Source organism: Solanum dulcamara, chromosome 3, assembly GCF_947179165.1.
Source record: "Solanum dulcamara chromosome 3, daSolDulc1.2, whole genome shotgun sequence".
In the NCBI taxonomy this organism is placed as follows: Eukaryota; Viridiplantae; Streptophyta; class Magnoliopsida; order Solanales; family Solanaceae; genus Solanum; species Solanum dulcamara.
This window is the reverse complement of record NC_077239.1, coordinates 31,459,978-31,478,729: the sequence shown is the minus strand read 5'-3', so window position 1 is coordinate 31,478,729 and position 18,752 is coordinate 31,459,978. Positions and strand designations below refer to the sequence as shown.

Here is an 18,752-nt window from a genome sequence, read left to right as displayed (position 1 = left end):
AAACACATAAAGAGCAGCCCGGTGCACTAAAGTTCCCGCTATGCGCGGTGTCCGGAGAAGGGTCTGATCACAAGGGTCTAAAAAGTGAAACACATATTACTAAATTATACATTAGGGGCCGTTTGGTAGAGTGTAAAAAAATGTTAAATAAAGTGTATTAATAATACTTGTATTAGTTATGCTTGCATTAATTATAGATAGAATATTTCTTACGCGTTGTTTGGTTTAATGTATTAAAAATAGCATGCATTGAATAAAAATATTTATTTATAAAAATATCCTCAATAATTATGGTGGTAAAGATGTAAAAAGGATTTTGAAGGATAATTGGGTCTCTAATCATGTTAATACATGCATTAAATCCTCTTGCATTACCAATACCTAGAAATTCATGGTATTAGTAATACATGAATTAATACACAATAGAATGTATAACTAATATTATACATAACATGAAAAGGTGTACCAAATAAGACATTACTAATACACATAATTAATGCCTGCATTAATTTTCCTAATACACTCTACCAAATGACCCATAAATATTTAGAGATTGTAGGCATATAAAATATAAATGTTACAATTATTATTATTAGGTGTCTGACCATAGATTTCAAATATTTTTTTACTTTATTTGCAATTTATGGAGTTGACATTGAAGATGAAGTTGTATTTTATTATATATTTTTTGTAAAGAATATCAGAAATGATGTTCTTTTCTAATGTAGTCAAGTACAACTTCAAAAGTGAAAATTGAGTTGAAAAATAAATTATAAGATGTTTTTCAAATTTGAAATACAACTTCAAACTAAAAAAATATATATTTCAAATTTTCATGGCCAAACATCGATTTTAAAATAAAGTAAAATATTATTTCAAAAAAAATATATGTTTTATGTTCGAATGGGTCCTAAAAATAATTTTTTTAAAAGTACGTGTAAACAACAAATTTTCGGGCCGAGAAAAATAAATAATCAAGACCGGAAAATTGGAGTAACAAAGTGTAATATTTGATTTCAAAATATAGTGCGGGTTACAATCTCTATGATAATCCTCTGATTCTTCAAATAATATGAAACACGTTGAACTTGAACTTGATTTAGAGTCAAGGGCTTGAATAGCTTGATCTTGAATCTTCGTCTTCAGATTTGGATTTGAATTATTCGTCACGAACACTTGTATGGTTATGACGAACAGTAAATGTGAACAAGTAACTTGATCTTGATCTTCTTGATATTCTTCTTCGTTCTTGATCTTGAACTTGAATTTTACTTGAACTTTATAGCTTTGTAGAGAATTTGCGGTTTTTTATCCACGAGCTCTCTTCTTGCTTCTTGTTCTTCAAAAAAACCCTTTCTTAGAATAATGAGGACCCCTATTTATAGTTGTAGGGAATGGTATGAGGGTTTGATTTGATTGGTTGGTTTGAACTGACCAATCAGATTTCTTTGTTGAAGAGTTTTAATTTGATTGGTCAGAACATGTCACACAGACACGTGGCATTATTCTAGTGGCTCATTTAATTTGACTTAGATTGCCACATAACTTTGACATGTGGCATGCTTTTAGTGGCTTATTTAATTTGACCTGGATTGTCACCTAACTTTGACATGTGGCATGATTTTAGTGGCCTATTTAATTTGACTTGGATTGCCACCTAATTTTGACATGTAGCATGATTTTAGTGGCTTATTTAATTTGACTTGGATTGTCACCTAACTTTGACATGTGGCATGAAACTGTGTCTCTAGGATGAGATGATATTGGGCTTAACAAAGTGGAGTCATCTTTATAGCCCAAATCAATGGATTTAGGTTTTTAATTAAATCCACATTTATTGGGCTTAAATAATTGACCCAATTTTATTAATCCAAAATATTTATTTGGACTAATATATTTTAAATTTAATATAAATTGAACCATTCTACAAATTTATATTTAATAAATTGTAAATAATTACAGTACGATAAATGAAAAATAAAAGGAAAAGAAACAAAAATGATTTTAATATAGGCAATTTCCAAAATATAAGTGATTGTTCAAAAAATTAAGTCGGATTTTTTAGGTTCACAACCTCTAATTATCTACATGGGCTTGACACATTTTATTTTGTATAACTTACATAAATCACATAGTGTAAAGGGTTAATTAATATTTTTTCTACCATTTTTCAATTTACAAAAATTCCTTAAAAACATGGTAATTTGGATACATTAATTCAGTAATCCAGATACATTAATTAGGATTTTATGTATCATCAAGTAACATTTAAAGCATGATATATTGAATATAGAGATAATTTATGAATCAGAATTAATGTATCCGGATTATTGAATTAATGCATCCGGATAGAAAGAAGAGATTTTTGAAAATTTTAAAAATGAATGGGAGTAATGAAAAATATGATAAATAAAATAGTGTAATTAGGTAATTTCTCCTTTTATGTTCATTTTCCATAGCAAATTTTAATTTTTTTTTTATCAAAATCAAAACTTATATGTTATTATTTTTCAAATTTGGGGTAGAAAAAATAGTAGAGAAGATTACACAATATGAGAATTCAACTTTCACCAATAAAAAAAGTTTCATATTACAAATAATAGATAAACACTTATGTAAAAAAAATTAAAACATTAAATAAAATAGAAAACAGATATGTTGGAAGAGAAATAAAGAATAAAGGTCAAACCCATCGGTGGCCCTTAAAGTTGACACCAACTTTCACTTAGACACCTAAACCAGGAGATGTTCATTTTAGACACCTAATGTAAGGGTCTGATGTGTCATGTTGACGCTTTTTAAATAATCTGAAGTTGGAGTCAAGAGCGTGTATTACACTTTCGTCCACATGGATTAGTTGACCAATTATATCATGTCAACACTGTCTTCTTTACACGTCATATAGCTTTAAGATTAAATAGTCAAAAGCTGATCTTCAACACCATTTTCTCTCTATTGTCTCTTCAGTTCAAAGGCGAAACCTATCTTCAAGTTCACCGATCAAAACCTAGGTAAGTATATGAAAGTTCAATCTTTCTTGATTTTCATTCAATTCTTAGTTAGTACTAACTGTTATGTTAGTTTATGTTTCCAATTTCCAGATTTAAAGGTTGAAATCAAGTGTTGGAGATTGTATTTTTGTTGGACGTTTTGACATTTCTATCAACTATTTCTTGTGTTTGCATGTTTCATCCTTGAAGAAGAAGGTGTATGTTCTGGTTGTGTCCACTCTCTATTAGAATTTTGTTATTAGTTTTTTTTTTTGGAAATTGCACTGATAAAGTAAGGGGCTTTTGGGGTATTTTCTTATGTTGGGGTCTTCTTTTTGAGATATGAACGACTATATATTGACATATTTTCATCATGGGGGTCATGATATTACAGACCCTAACCCTACTTACAGAGGAGAATTAGATGTATTTGTTGTTGCCTTTGATAAAGATCATTTTAGCCTTGTTGAGTTTCTTTCATACATTGAAGACCTTGGGTACACAAATGTGAAGGGTTTTTACTGTCAAAATGAAATTAACAATGAATTTGTCCAAGTTACTTCTGATATTCAGTTGTTCGACTATGTGAAAGACTTAATAGATAGTGATGAATTTCATGTTTATGTGGTCCATGAAATTGATGAGTTAGAGGAATTGTCAACTCCAGCTGGTCTTTTAGCATGGCTAGACTCTATTGATGTTGGAAATGTGGATAATGAGGCTGTTTCAGATGTGAATGAGTCAGATTTGCATAGTAGTGACTCAGATATAAATGTCATTCTTGATGAAGATAGTTCAGATGTTGATGAAGAATTGAGATCCTTTAGATATGAAAGGAGGAACAAAAGAAATCTTAATCCTAAGAGAAAAAAGAAAGTACCTGAAGAAATACCAGTAGGTAAAGCTGGTATTGATAGAGGTTTTGAAGATATTGGAAGAAATAAGAAGGATAGATATGTTGGCAGATTAGGAGGAGATGAAGAGTATATTGATAGCTCAGACTGTGATAGTGATAATAGCACAGATGTGATAGATGTAGAAGTTGTTAGGGGTGTTGATCAACCAGAAAGAAGGAAGAGTAAAAATGTCAGGTATGATGCTGAATGTGAAGTTGCTATTTTTGAACTTGGAATGATTTTTGAAAATGCTAAACAATTTAGAAAGACTTTGACAAATTATGCAGTAGAAAATAATTATCAGATTAAGTTAAGGCCTAATGAAATTCATAGAGTGAGGGCTAAATATAAATTCAAAGAAAAATGCAAATGATTGTGTTATGGTGCAATTGATAGAGATTCTGGTAACTTTTTGATCAAAAACTACCATCCTATACATAAGTGTTCTCCATCAAATAAGAACAAAATATGTACAAGTAAATTCCTAGCAAACAAATTCAGGAATGAAATAACTAAACAATCATCCATAAAGATTTGAGAAATACAAGAATTGTGCAGGAGAAATTAGGATTGTATGTGGATAGGACCATCTGTTACAAGACAAAGCAACTGATTCTTAGAGAATCCATGGGTGAATAGAATATGAAATTTGCAAGACTATGTGATTATGCTGAGGTTATAAAACAGACCAATCTTGGTAGTTCTATTTTTTAAGAATGGATAGAGAAACTACACCAGGAAAGAATTTGTTTGTATACTTCTATGTGTGCTTGGATGCATTGAAAAGGGGGTGGAAGGAAGGATGTAGAAGAATAATAGGATTTGATGGATGTTTCTTAAAGGGTGCTTGCAAGGGTGAACTTCTAGTAGTAGTTGGCAAGAATGGAAACAATCAGATGTTTCCTATAGCCTAGATAGTTGTAGATAAGAAAATTAAGCATAGTTGGAGTTTCTTTATCAATTACTTGAAAGAGGACCTGCAGTTGGGTACTGGACAGGGTCTTACTGTGATGACAGATATGCAAAAGGTAATTACCTATTACATTTGCTAAAGCTATTAGATTATCTATTAAGTATTGAATTGCATTTTATTTTCTTTGCAGGGTATTCATGCAGTTGTTGATGAACTACTACCAAATGCTGAAGTTAGAAGGTGTGCTAGATTTATTTGGTCTAATTGGAATCAAACCTAGAAGGGAGAGGAAAAGAGAAAATAATTCTGGAGATGTTCAAAGACAAGTTTTGAGGTGAAGTTCAAGGATGAGCTTTATAAAATAAGCAAACTTGGTAAGGATATTTGTTCTGACTTATTGCATTATCCAAAAGTGTCATGGGTTAGGACATTCTTTCAAGAGCATTCCAAATGTGATGTAGTTGAAAATAACATATGCGAGACCTTTAACTCATGGATCATATCATGTAGACATAAATTTATAATAACCATGTTGGAGGAAATTAGGAGAAAGATAATGACAAGAACTGTGGACATGATTAAGTTTGCCAACACATGAATATCTGATATTGCACCTATGGCTAAACTTATCTTAGAGGAGAATAAGGACAAGTCTAGGACATGCAAGGTGTTTTGGAATGCTGATGTTGGATTTGAGATTAAAGAAGGGGAGTACAAGCATACAGTTAACTTGGCTAATAGAGTTTGTAGTTGTAGAACTTGGCAACTGAGAAGCATTCCATGTCAACATGTTATTGCTGCTTTGTGCCACATAGAACAGGAGCCTGAACCTCTTATGGAGCATTGGTATAAGAAGGATACATTCTTAAAGGCTTATAGTCATTTCATCCAACCAATTCCAAATATGAAGATGTGGCCTGAAACTAACAATCCAAGAATTGAACCTCTTGAACCTAAATCAATGCCTGGTAGACCTGCAAGAAATAGAAGAAAGAGCAAAGATGAACCAAGAAAGAAGTATGGAAAAATATCCAAACAAGGGGTGAAACAGACTTGTTCCATGTGTAAAGAACAAGGTCATAACAAGAGATATTGTAAGGTAACATAATTTATACTTGCTTGTATCTTTTTTAATCACTTGTTGAATTTTTAATGAACATATATTTTGTGCTTAAATATTCAGGTTATTGGTCAAAGTTCAGAAGCAGCTACCCATAATTCATAATTTACTGGTCAAAGCTCATAAGGAAGTAGTCAACCTGAACCAAAAAAACTTCAGCCAACCTGAACCAACAACATTCAGCCAACCTGCATCAACAACATTAAGCACACATGCTTCTTCAACAACAGTTTGCGCTGATACAAGTAGAGTTATGAGGGTGAATGATACAAGCTCAAGCCAACCACCATCATATGTGGATACAAGTATTCCTTTTACAAGAGGAATAACAAGTCAACTACCTCGAAGGAGAAAAAAGACTATTAGACAAAAGAGAGAAGTTGCAGCAACTGGAGAAGACTCTATAAAAGGGGGGACAAAGAATCTATCATATGGTGGATCAAGTAATGTTGGATTTGGCATATTCACAAGTGCAAGTGGAACCCACTCAATGTATGTTGTTTTCTCCTTTGGTTACATACTAATCTTCACAAGTGCAGCTTACTTACTAATTTTGGTTTTTCTTTTTCTGTAAAAACAGCCAGGGACTTCAAGTCAAATAATTCTACCAATAGGTTCAAATTTTAAGGATACAAGTTCAACAGGCATAAACCTTGGTTTTAAACCAAGAGGCTTGAGATGAAAAAATAGAGATGCTGTCACTACCTCCCAGTTGCAGCAAATGGCAAAAAAAAAAGAAGTAACAGCAGCACCAACTTTGAATACTTTTTGCTATGTAACGTAATAAACACTTTTGAGGATTGTAACCTTGTTAAACCAATCCACTAATCGTAGTATTTAGCATAATGATAACTTTGAGTTCATTGTGAATTATGTTTTTGAGTTACACTGTGATATTGTTAAATATTTTTGGTATTAAATTGTTATGTCACATAATGCAATTGTCGCCTGATGCAGAATACCATTGATGAAGGCAATGAAAAGCTACCACAATATCCAACAATTTGTAGGATTTTGAACTTTTAATAAGTGAAATATGTATTCACTTCAACAAGATGTGAATTGTGAATTGTATACAACAATAACATCAAAATACATACAAATGTGGCCTAGCTAGAAATTTACAGCAGCAACAACAACATAAAGATTCATTTCATCCAAAACATAGACAACTTTACAGCAATAACAACATCAAAATAATACTACACCACCACCTATACCTAATGATAGACCACCACCTATACCTGAACAACACAACACATTTTAACAATTAGGCTTCAATCTCCATATTCCAAACATTACCAACCCAGTAGCGATCACACCAACAATAAATATATTTCTTGCTCGATTTATTTTTTCATCAAAAGCCTTGACTTTCTTCAACAAACCCCAGATCACCTTATTTGCTTGAGGAGGGTGTCGATCTTCATATCAATAAAAAAAACCACAGCCACCCATTTTCTACAAAATCAATCAAAAAAAATAATTAGAAGCCCACAATTAACATAAAATATTTATTCCTCTTTTGTTGTACTTACCAAAAATAAATGGAGCTTTAAGATTCACATTGAATAAAAGTTGTAATATATGAGTAAAAATATTAACATAAAGAATAACTTTACATTTGAAAGTTTACAAGTAAAAAATCTACGACCTGAATTTAGTTGGGTCCAAGAAGTCTTTAATAATACTTCATTACTATATTTACAATATCGACATTCATCCAAAGAGTCCATGAAAGAGTTGGAGAAGCTCGACATGAAAGTGTAGGAGAAAAATGACATGAAAGAGAGAAAAACAAAGAAGAAGAGAGAAAATTAATTTTTGCCTTTTTCTTTTTCCAAATCAGAGAAACAAGCTAAGAAATTAGGAAAAAATTGAAGAAGAAAGGGCATAAATATATAGATACGAGAGATATGACCGTTATAGGCCTTGTTTGATGCCACATCAGATGAAAAAATAGCTTCTACACACCTCAGGTAGGTGGAAAACACGCGAGGTGTTAGCTGTGTAAAAAGTGTCAACATGACACATCAGACCCTTACATTAGATATCTAAAATAAATATCTCCTGATTTAAGTGTCTAAGTAAAAATTAATGTCAACTTTAAGAGGCCACCGATGGATTTCACACAAACTACAGATGAATGATAGATGAAAGAAGAGGAAAAGGGCAATGATAAAGGACAATGGGTCTTTGACAACCTGACAAGTGGGCCCACAACTGTCCATTTGTCATTCAATTAATGCCTCACACAAGTATGAGTTGGCATGCCTCGACCATAATAAATATTTTCTACTCTTAATTACTCTTGTTTCATCTTATTTTGTAAAATCATTTGCATTTATCGGTAAAAGTTTAAAATTGACACCACACTTTATACAAAACATGAGTTACTCTAATATGGGGTGGGGTGGGGTGGGGAGTAAAAAATAAATGAAAAGTAAAGTAATGAGTAAATTGCAAAAAGAAAATAAAAATCATACCTCTTTTCATGTAGTATATGAGTGATGATTCCTAAAATTTAAACTCCAACTTCATTACATTAGGCAAAACGACAATGTAAGCATTATTTGTTAATTAAGAATAAAACCTAAGGTGATATATTAAACCTAAATCTGATTAAAGATATACACAATAATAAACCTAATTGTCAGCAAAACTCTAAATCTATAATGAATCCTAATTGGTAGTAAGAATTTCAAATATAAAAAAAATCGAAAGAATCCTAAAACTAAAAGCAAGCTCACATCAATTTTTTATTTTTTCACCAAAAAATATTAGTAATTCTAATTATAATTTTTTATAGGGAAATTATAATTCATTTAGCGATCAAAATTTTAGTTGGTTCCTAGATATTAGTATAATAATTAAATGATAATTATTTGATAAAAATTGTTAAAAAGAGATTTTATCTAAAACGAAGTTTTAAATGAAGGGCAAAAAATTCAAACAATATTTTAAAAACCTTCATATTTTTAATATAGTATAGATAGATAGATTATTTTGTCAAACATGTATTTTATGATATTCATAGAAATATTGTATGTTCAATTTTTACGATTAATTTAATTAAAATATACTAATTTAAAAAATATAAATCAATTTTTTTTATAATATTAGTTAAGAACATATATCTTAAATATTTAATTTAATATCATTTATAAATCTCCTTCTTTGTTTGATGTATATTTTTAATTTTAGATAATTAATTTTTATTTTTAAAATTTTATATAATCTTGTAATTATATAAGTGCAACCAAAAAGTACACTTATAAATTATATTATGACAAATAAACAAGTCATTATTTTTACTAGATTGTATAATTACATAAATTTCAGTTACTAATTGATTTTCCAAGAGCCTAAATGATTTTCATCTGATTTTAAAATTACTTTTCGGACCCCAATAACTTAAATCAATTTTTTAAGTGGATTTTGATGTTGATTGGTCAAACTTGAGAGTTGAATGTTACCTTTTAGTTCATTTTCTGTAGAACGGGATCTCTCCTACATTTCCGGCTGCCGGTGTGTATAGATCTTTGGTTGCTGTAACCTTGTTTGCCAGGTAAAACTGATAATTCTCTACTTCTTCTTCATTTCAATCAATCCATTCTCTCCTGCCAATATATATATACTCTTCAACTCGTGAGGATAATTCCATTCGTTTCCTCCTTAATTAATACTAATTCCCCACTACCCTTTTTCTGTTTTTAGTAGGCTAGGCTTTCTTTTGTGCTTGCCCTTGTAGTTTTTTCCCCCTCTTAACATTGTTGCGAAAACCTAGAAATGTTTGTCCTAAATCATTTATTTTGTTGATTTGATGGGCTTAGTTTAATTTAACTATCACTTAAATTATATTCTGGCTCAAAAATACCTTCGTGTCATACTATTGGCTCACTTCAACCCCATGTTTGATGGATCAAAATGTGGCATTTCATGTATATTAATTTACTTCACATAGGATCTCCACATAAGCACCCCACCACACTCCATCAATTAAGCATAATCGTACATTCAACGTGATCAATAGATGCTTAGGAAGTAGCTTAAGTGTTTTTCCTAAAGCCAGGCAACAAGCAGGGGTGTCTAACTGCCGCAAATTGTTGTGGGAGTTGCTTAAAAACTGCTACAAATTAATTGTGGCAGTCATAATTATGATAGTCAAGGAAACCATAACTACGGGAGTCAAGGATGCTTATATGGTGGGGTGTTTTTGTGGAGATCTTACGTGGCGTAAATTATTACATATGGGATGCCACATTTCATTCCGTTAAATGGAGAGGTAGAAGTGAGCCAATAGTATGACGTGAAGGGTATTTTTGAGCTAATAGTATGAAGGGAAGGATGTTTTTGATGCAGAATATAGCTTAAGGGTATATATGCTCTATTTCAAATAGTTGAAGGGTAATTTTGGCCCTTTTCCGTTAATTTAATACAATTTATTTTCAGTAATAGCGCCGTCGAGCACACCCCCAGTTTCTTGAAGGATAAACTCCACACATGGTTTCGTGATATTTTTCCTTCCTTTTCGCCAGATTTACTTTTGTTGTGCTCCTTGTATTAGCTTTCACTCATGGAGTTTTCCTAAATCTTTTCTTCTCCAACTGCTAAAATGAAGAAATAAGCTTACTTGTCTGTGAAAAAAGAAGAAGCTTTACCTATTGATTTCTAGCCGGAATTAGGGTTTAGGGTATCCAAGGCGTGGGAGGGAAGGGCACGCGATGTGGATCAAGTGAAGTGCATTAAGGACGAGCATGGAAGAGTATTGGTAGAGGAGACCCTCATTAAACAGAGATGACAGTCATACTTCCATAAACTCTTGAATGAAGAAGGAAACAAAGAGATTGTGTTGGGAGATTTGGAACATACAGGGAGGCGTCACGATTTTGGGGATTGCAAGAGTATTACGGTCGAGAAGGTTAAGGGTGTTGTTCGTAGGATGCGCTGGGGAAGAGCGAACGGACCTGACGAGATTCCTGGGAAATTTTGAAAGAGCGCGAGCTCGGTAGGTTTGGAGTGTCTGACTAGGTTATTTAATGTCATCTTTAAGATGGCAACGATGTCCGAAGAATGGAGGTCGAGCGTAATGATCCCTTTATACAAAAACAAGGGGGATATCCAGAGCTGCAACAACTATAGAGGTATCAAGCTTCCAAGCCATACTATGAAAGTGTTGGAATGAGTGGTGGAGATGAGGGTGATGAGAGACGTGTCTATTTCAGAGAACTAGTTCAGATTTATGCCGTGACACTCAACTACAAAAGCCATCCATTTTATGAGGAGACTGGTGGAGCAGTATAGGGAGAGGAAGAGGGACTTGCATATGGTATTCATCGACCTAAAGAAGGCTTACGATAAAGTTCCACGAGAGATACTATGGAGATGTCTGGAGGCTAAAGGTGTACCTGTGACGTACATTAGGGTGATCAAGGATATGAGGGTGCCAAAACCAGGTTAAGGATAGTAAGAGGGGACTCAAAACACTTCTCAGTTGTGATGGGGTTGCATCAAGGATCAACTCTTAGTCCGTTTTTATTTGTCTTGGTGATGGATGGATTGACGCGACAAATTCAAGGTGAGGTGCCATGGTGTATGCTTTTCGCGGATGACATAGTCCTGATCAATGAGACTCGTAGTGGAGTTAACGCTAAGCTGGAGGATTGGAGACATACCTTGGAGTCTAAAGGGTTTAAGCTGAGTAGGACCAATACAGAGTACTTAGAGTGCAAGTTCAGTGAGACACCTCAGGAGGTTGACACGGAAGTTAGGCTTGGTGACCAGGCCATCCAAAACAAAAGTAGTTTCAAGTACCTTGGGTCTATCATGCAAGGCAACGGGGAGATTGACGATGATGTCACACACTTTATTGGGGCAGAGTGGATGAAATGAAGGCTTGCTTTCGGTGTGCTATGTGACAAGAAGGTGCCACCACAACTTAAGGGCAAGTTCTACAAAGTGGTGGTTAGATCGGCTATGTTATATGGGGCGGAGTGTTGGCCAGTTAAGGTTTCTCACGTTCAAAAGATGAAAGTTGCCGAGATGAGAATGTTGAGATGGATGTGTGGGCATACTAGGAGCGACAGGATTAGAAATGAGGCTATTTGGGACAAGGTAGGAGTGACCTCGGTGGAAGACAAGATGCAAAAAATGCGACTGAGATGGTTTGGGCATGTGAAGAGGAGAGACACAGATGCCCCAGTGCGGAGGTGTGAGAGGTTGGCCATGGATGGTTTCAGAAGAGGTAGGGATAGGCCAAAGAAATATTGGGAGAGGTGATTAGACAGGACATGGCGCAACTACAGCTTACTGAGGATATGACCTTAGATAGGAGGGTGTGGAGGACCCACATTAGGGTAGAAGGCTAGTACATAGTCTCGTTATTCTCCCTTATGAGTAGGCGCATTAGCGCACTATAATTTCTTGTACTCTGATTTCTATTATTATCTATTACTTTCTGTACTTTGATTACTCTATTTTATCTGTGTCGCTCTCATTATTTACTTTCCCATATCGTTTTGAACTTCTTAGCCTTATCTAACCTTTTTTATGCTTTTATTGAGTCGAGGGTCTTTCGGAAGCAGCCGTCCTACCTTGGTAGGAGTAAAGTCTGCGTACACTTTACCCTCCCCAGACCCCACGTTGTGGAATTTCACTGGGTTGTTATTGTTGTTGTTGTTCTAGCCGGAATTAAGAGGGAAAAATGAACGACTCAACAAGAAATACTTCTTTGGTTTTAATCAAAGACTTTGGGAACTTTCGGAGATGCTACACATGTGTGGGGTTAACATTTTGGGTGATTATGTGATAAGAAGATGTAGGAGATCAAGTGGTTGTTGGTTCTTTCACGTTATATGATAGATTAAATCCTCTAATTACCTATTTACAGTTTATCCTTTCCTTCAGTTGCATTGAGCATATTTTTCATATCAAAACTCTATCTTTATTAGTGAATAGTGCAGGAATTATGGACACTGATGTTGGTGCTGATGGAAATAAGGAAGAAAGTTTTTCTCAGTACTCCATTGTTAAGAAATTGAAGGGATGTGATCAGTCTCCAAGAGCAGAATTTGATAAGTGGTTACCTCAATTTCCAACAAAACCATCTGATCCTCTAGGTCCAATCACTCCTGATTCCACCCGAGAAGGTGGCGACCACGTAGATGGGTGTTGTTCACCAGTTTGGTCTTCTCTTCACAGGACTTGTTACTTTAATTCTCAACATTTTGGTGACCTGGTTTATACAAAGGGCTTGGGGTTTGATCCATTTGCTCCTGGACCAGATGAACCAATGCTTGCCCCACAATGTAAAAAATATTTTACAGATTCACGAGCCAAAGTGACACGTCAGCTTAACTTTGAGGAGACTTTGAATTTCAGTGAACATGTTGATCACTCAGACAATGTGGGAACGGTTTCTGAGGATGAGATGTTATTTGAATTGTTGTACAATTCTCTCCTAGAAGTTGTTACCTCAAAACAGAAAGAGGATCTTTATTCGAAAGCCTCAACTCCACTTTCAGATTCTGATGGATACAAGACACCTACCTCTGCATCTCATCTTAGTGGAGTTTCTGATACTTGCCCTGGTGCTCCAATGAAGCCTGCAAGTCATTATAAAAGAATTGACAAAGGATTATGCAAAAAGCTTATATTTTGACATATATTTATGTTGCAAGGTAGTAATAACTATGTGAAGAAATCTGGGTTCTCTGCTGGATGTTGATTCTAGTACGTGCCAACCTCACTCATTTTTAGTGTGGTGGCTAACCTCATACTTGGATGTCGTAGAGCATTAACATAGCGTTTAGGTTGTTAAAATCACGACTGCTAATCCAGAATTTACTTGTGATTCTAGGAGTTTTATGTGCTAATTATGTAAAATTTAATTTCAGTATTGAGTGACTGTACTCTTGTAGCAGTATAATGTATAGGCTTTTGCAACTTCGGATGTAGTCCGTTGCGGACAAAAGTGTGTATTTATTGTGATAGTTGATTGTTGGCCATTTTGGTACTTTCATTTATGTCGAGCATATATCCTTCAAAAACTTGTCAGTTGTCTCCCATAGGAGAAGATAATTAACAAGAAAAAATGAGCCTGTAGTTTATGGATTTAGAAAGTGCATGTGGAAATGTTGCCTTTGGTTTGGACAACTCTTATGTTCGTTTTTTATATTTTTGTACTTTGTCATGATTCATCAAGGATTGTAAGCGGACAAATATTTCATGAACCGACTTTGCTCATTCTGGTCGTTACATAAATTTCAGTCCTGTTGGCATCTCATCACTTCCGTGATAATGCACGATCGATCACAGATTATTTAGCTTGAGAATCTCAGGCTTCATAAACGGTGTATGCATTGTCAACCCAAATGAATTTGAGGACCAGCACTACATATCATTATTGAGATAGTCAGTGGGGTCTTGCAGAAAATTGTCTGCTGGACACTCCCAAAACACATAAATTCCTCAAAACTTGTTAGGTGTGGAGCGTGAACTCGTCTTTTTCCATCCATATGCCTCCATGGATTTTGAAGCTGAATCTTAAGGTCCAAGGTAATGTTCAGTTTTATTTGTAGAGCAGGCCAGTAGATATGTGCGGAAATCCTTGGATTGCTACAGATGACAGTTTAATGTGAGGTTCCTTCGTCCTCAATATGGTCAATGTCAATATTAGAGCTACAATGCCAACAGTGAAGAAGATGGAAAGAACGACAATAGCAGACACAGTACACCAGCTTCTATCCTTGTGTCTATCCCCAATAAAATTGGAGTCTTTAGGTTGATCTCCTGCCATTTAGATGTGGTCTGTCTAGTAGTACCAAATGAGAACAGAAGAAGCCAGATTCAGAATTTTTATCAGAATAGAACTGCAAGCTGATAAGTTCACTCAATTGAAGTTTATATAGGAACTTGTTCTCTTGGTCTTTTATTAGCAGGTTAAGAAAAGTTTCAAGTTTACGTTGGGAAATTAAGGAAGTGTGTTAAGAGTGTAAGGTTGTCCTGAGCAGTTAGCAGGAAAAGGAGATGGGAGACAGGTAATTTGAATGCTGGGATTCAAGGGGTCCTCCAATGGAACATATACACTGTACCTGCAGCAACACTCCAATTCCAATGGCCTAAAAGTGTTTTGAAAATGAAAGGAAAAAAAGACACTATCAGATACCATGTATATTGGTGTATTTGTCCAAATTCAAAGCCCATATCTATGTCGAGTTCTGCACCTTTTTCCCCCTTTTGATTTTCTTGCGTCTGGTGCTATGCAGCTTTCAACCAAATGCGCAAAATATGGCGTTTGTTTCTAATTGGTGCCAATGAAGAAAAATGGTGGAAAAGGCAAAAACTCTCCAAGGGGTGAAAGGGAACTAAAACAAAAGAAAAAGACCACCATATCGTGCTTTTATAAAATAAAAATAAAATAATTGATGAGGATATAGTAAAATCTTTACTTATAAGGATCCATCTATTATGACATTTAACTATGGTAATAATCCCTTGATAAAATGCAGGATTATTTTATCTTGATTTTGGTTGGAGGTATTAAGTAGTCTTTGGATTATTTATCCCACCATTTTTACCTTAGTAATGTGATACGTTATCCCATATACATGGAGGAATAACTTATCTAGAGAATACTTGTTTCCCACCAAACGACCAAGTGACAAGCACGCACTTTGGTAGTTGGAATTCAAACACCAATCTGTTTTACATTCTGCTGCGCATTAATGGCCCTACGCATCAATTAGTGGTGGTCAGTATGGGGGGCAAGAGAGGTTTGTGATACAAGCATGATATTGCTATTATATCAAGCTCATAGGCTCATGATTGATGAAAGGGCATCGTTAAATTTACCTAAATAATCAGAAACACCTGTATTCATAAACTTAGATACGTTTTATTATTTAGGTGTCTTGCTCTTAAGTGACAACAACATAGTAACTGTAAGGATTATAAGTAATCAGAATACAAATATCTAAGAAGCTTCCTTGTCTTCCCACAACTTGTCTGTTCCCATGCTTCAGTCTATTGTTACATGGTTGAGATAAGCACATTGTGTCTAACATGATAACTCAGGAACATAAAGAAATTCAACTTGTTTAATAATAGGAGATCCAAATCACATTCCACTTGAAGGAAATAACTCCATCTACAGAATGTACTTTTTCCATGATTGTTTCTGTCAAATTTTTCTTTGCAGCTCCTAGTTTATTTCATGGCAGGCAAATATTCACTCCCTAGCTTCTGACTTAAAAATGGTATACCTCATTCAAAGAAGCATCTCCATTTCATTTTTCATAACAGATACACTGCACTTCAACTTGTAAATTGCAACTAACATCCAATCCTTTTGTAAAATGAAGCTCAACACAACTCTGCAAGTTTTCTTGTACTCTCTGCTGTATATGACAGTAAAAGACCGAAATGATGAAATTGCATCAAGTTAATAGCAAAGGTTCCCAATATGCTGGTTGAACCAGATCCGGTCCTTCATAAGAAACACTTGTACTATCCTTGTTTTAATTCATGGACGTCATCACTTGGGGTTGAGTATGACAACCACTTGCACTTTACGAGTAGCTACACTTAAACAGCTTTTATCACGGTGGTAGAAACAAAGATGTCTTATTTCCAACACTTACCATTTCAACTACAAAATTTGCAGAATGGAATAAACGATTTTTGATTTGCAATACGAGAAAATGAATGAATAGGAATTACATGTTGTCACTAACTCCATTATTGTACTTTGGTTCAAGACCAGAAGAAACAAAGAGTAACTGTACTGCAAACTTAATTTCCGTTAGCCCTCACCTGTATTATACTAGATAAGACTTGTCTTTTTGTGTGTAACCTATCTCATTATGCAAGTCAAAGTTGTACTTGATGTATGCTTTGCCTTTCAATTGAAGTAGACAGAAAGTGTTAGCAGACAATAGGAAGTTATCTTCTTGTACAAAGCAAATACTCCAACATTTAGGACAAGATATTTGTATATATATATATCAAGTGGGAGCTAATAAAAATGATAAATAGTATTCCGAAATCAAATTCTAATTGTGGTACAGAAGAGAAGAAAGGAAAAAAAGAAACAGTAAGCAATCAACAGGAAGTGTATGTGGAGCATCATAGCTTTGTCTTATAATGACAAGTCTGGTTGACAAGCTTCCTGTTAAGAACATCGATGAACAAATCGCAGGTAGAGGAAGACTTGACTTGAATCTTGAATAGAACATGGACGACCCCAGACAATTTGACGTAAGTAGTGAGGGGTAACGCACCGGACATGACATCGGAATATAAGCTGGAGTCTGAAAGCAATCGATCGGCCATCACGGTGAGGGAGATATTCATTGGACGCGTCTCACCGGAGCCAATTTTGCCGGACGGAACAGGGGCATCTCCGACAACTTGTCCCTTGTACTGGAGGATAGCAGAGGTGGAGTCGTATTTGAACCCGACCCGATTAGGATTTTTGACAGAGAGATGGGCGTTAAGGGTAACGTTGAGGTGAACTTGGAGTCGGGCGATGTCAAAAGAGACGCCCAAATTCCCTAGGGAAACGTCGTTTACGGTCATGACAGGCTTTTTGGCTTTGAAAACAGTTAAGCCCAAGATGAGGAAGAGAAGCCCTAGAAGGAGAAGGACAGCCAGGCAGATGAAGCAGCAATTTCTTGCTCTTTTCTTCTTGGAGGATCTGTAATTTGGAGGAGCCATACCAGGGGATTTGTTGTCTTGTTTTGATTCCACGTCCATTCTGGGGTTGAGAATCGAATCAGAGAGAGAGAGGGTATACTATTATTACTATAACTATATGAATTAGATGGAGAAAGTAAAAGTTGGAATTAAATGCAGGATGGCGGGCAATTTCCCTTTAATGACAACAACCAACTGCATGGCCTTAGGGCTTTAGTAGACAATGATGATGATAATGGTCCAAGAGGAGACGAATTGTGTTGTGTTATAAGGAAAAGGGATTGGAGTGGGACACATGAAATAATTGACTCAGATTGGGGAGAACAATATCGTGGCGTGCTTAATCTGCAAACACGGATTCGCTTTCATCCCAAATATATACTTACATAAAATCATCTCAAATTCACAATCATATAGAATCATACCACGTTGAATAATACACTACTAATAAATCACTTTATCAAATTGGTCTGTATCCAATTTCTTGATTCTCTCTGATTTTTTTTTTCAAAGCAACATCAAAAGAAAATAATATTTGTTTAAAATATAATTTGATACCCAGATCAATATTTCAACCCCTTTACCTAACTAATCCACCGCTCTATACTGTCTTCTGCCTAATTATATTTTACTACCTGATTTTCAAACCCAGTATTATTACTAGTATTTTGTTTTGTTACGTCTACACAAGATTATCGTTCGTCAATTAAAAGTGACTCTTGGACGTTTTATTTTAAAAAGGGGAGCTTAATAAACAAGGTCACTCTTTTAAGATTAGTGTCAAAAGTCTAATTAAGTTTTTTTTTATTTATGGAAAAAGGGCTTAGAATACTTTTAACCTATTATAAATGATTCAAAAATATCACTGTTCCACCTTTTGATGTAAGCATACTCCTAACCTATTGGAAATTGCTCAAAAACACTCTCTTTCTATCTTTTGGTTTAAAAATACCTCCATCTTTATTTTTGGTTCAATAATGACCCTCCTTCCATCTTTTGGTTTAAAAACACTCTCAAATCAAATTGAATTATTTTACTAATTAGTTAATTTTTTTATTTGTTCTAAAAGAATTTTTTTTATTCAAATATTTAATATTAGCTTACCTCAAAATATTTAAGTCTAAAAAATAAAATAAAGA

At 34.5% G+C, this 18,752-nt stretch overlaps 2 protein-coding genes across 4 annotated transcripts; one reads left to right on the top strand and one right to left on the bottom strand.

The window, feature by feature from the left end:
- Positions 1-9,365: 9,365 nt before the first annotated feature.
- On the top strand, positions 9,366-13,943 carry LOC129882511 (uncharacterized). 3 transcript variants are annotated; one of them, XM_055956828.1, is made up of 2 exons: positions 9,366-9,487; positions 12,882-13,943. In XM_055956828.1, the coding sequence occupies exon 2, from the start codon at positions 12,887-12,889 to the stop codon at positions 13,577-13,579; it is 693 nt and encodes a 230-aa protein (XP_055812803.1). In that variant the 5' UTR covers positions 9,366-9,487; positions 12,882-12,886; the 3' UTR covers positions 13,580-13,943. The 3 variants fall into 3 exon arrangements, with proteins under 3 accessions (XP_055812803.1, XP_055812804.1, XP_055812801.1); XM_055956829.1 differs by having other exon boundaries at positions 12,877-13,943; XM_055956826.1 differs by having other exon boundaries at positions 12,870-13,943.
- Positions 13,944-16,892: 2,949 nt separating this feature from the next.
- Positions 16,893-17,996, bottom strand: LOC129881603 (uncharacterized). Its single transcript, XM_055955762.1, has one exon. It carries the CDS (start codon positions 17,671-17,673, stop codon positions 17,044-17,046), a length of 630 nt encoding a protein of 209 aa, XP_055811737.1. The 5' UTR covers positions 17,674-17,996; the 3' UTR covers positions 16,893-17,043.
- Between the last annotated feature and the right edge of the window lie 756 nt (positions 17,997-18,752).

What these genes read in the sequence shown, in the direction of transcription:
- LOC129882511 (XM_055956828.1), top strand. Translation starts at nt 12,887, where the DNA reads ATGGACACTGATGTTGGTGCTGATGGAAATAAGGAAGAAAGTTTTTCT.
- LOC129881603 (XM_055955762.1), bottom strand. Translation starts at nt 17,673, where the DNA reads ATGGACGTGGAATCAAAACAAGACAACAAATCCCCTGGTATGGCTCCT.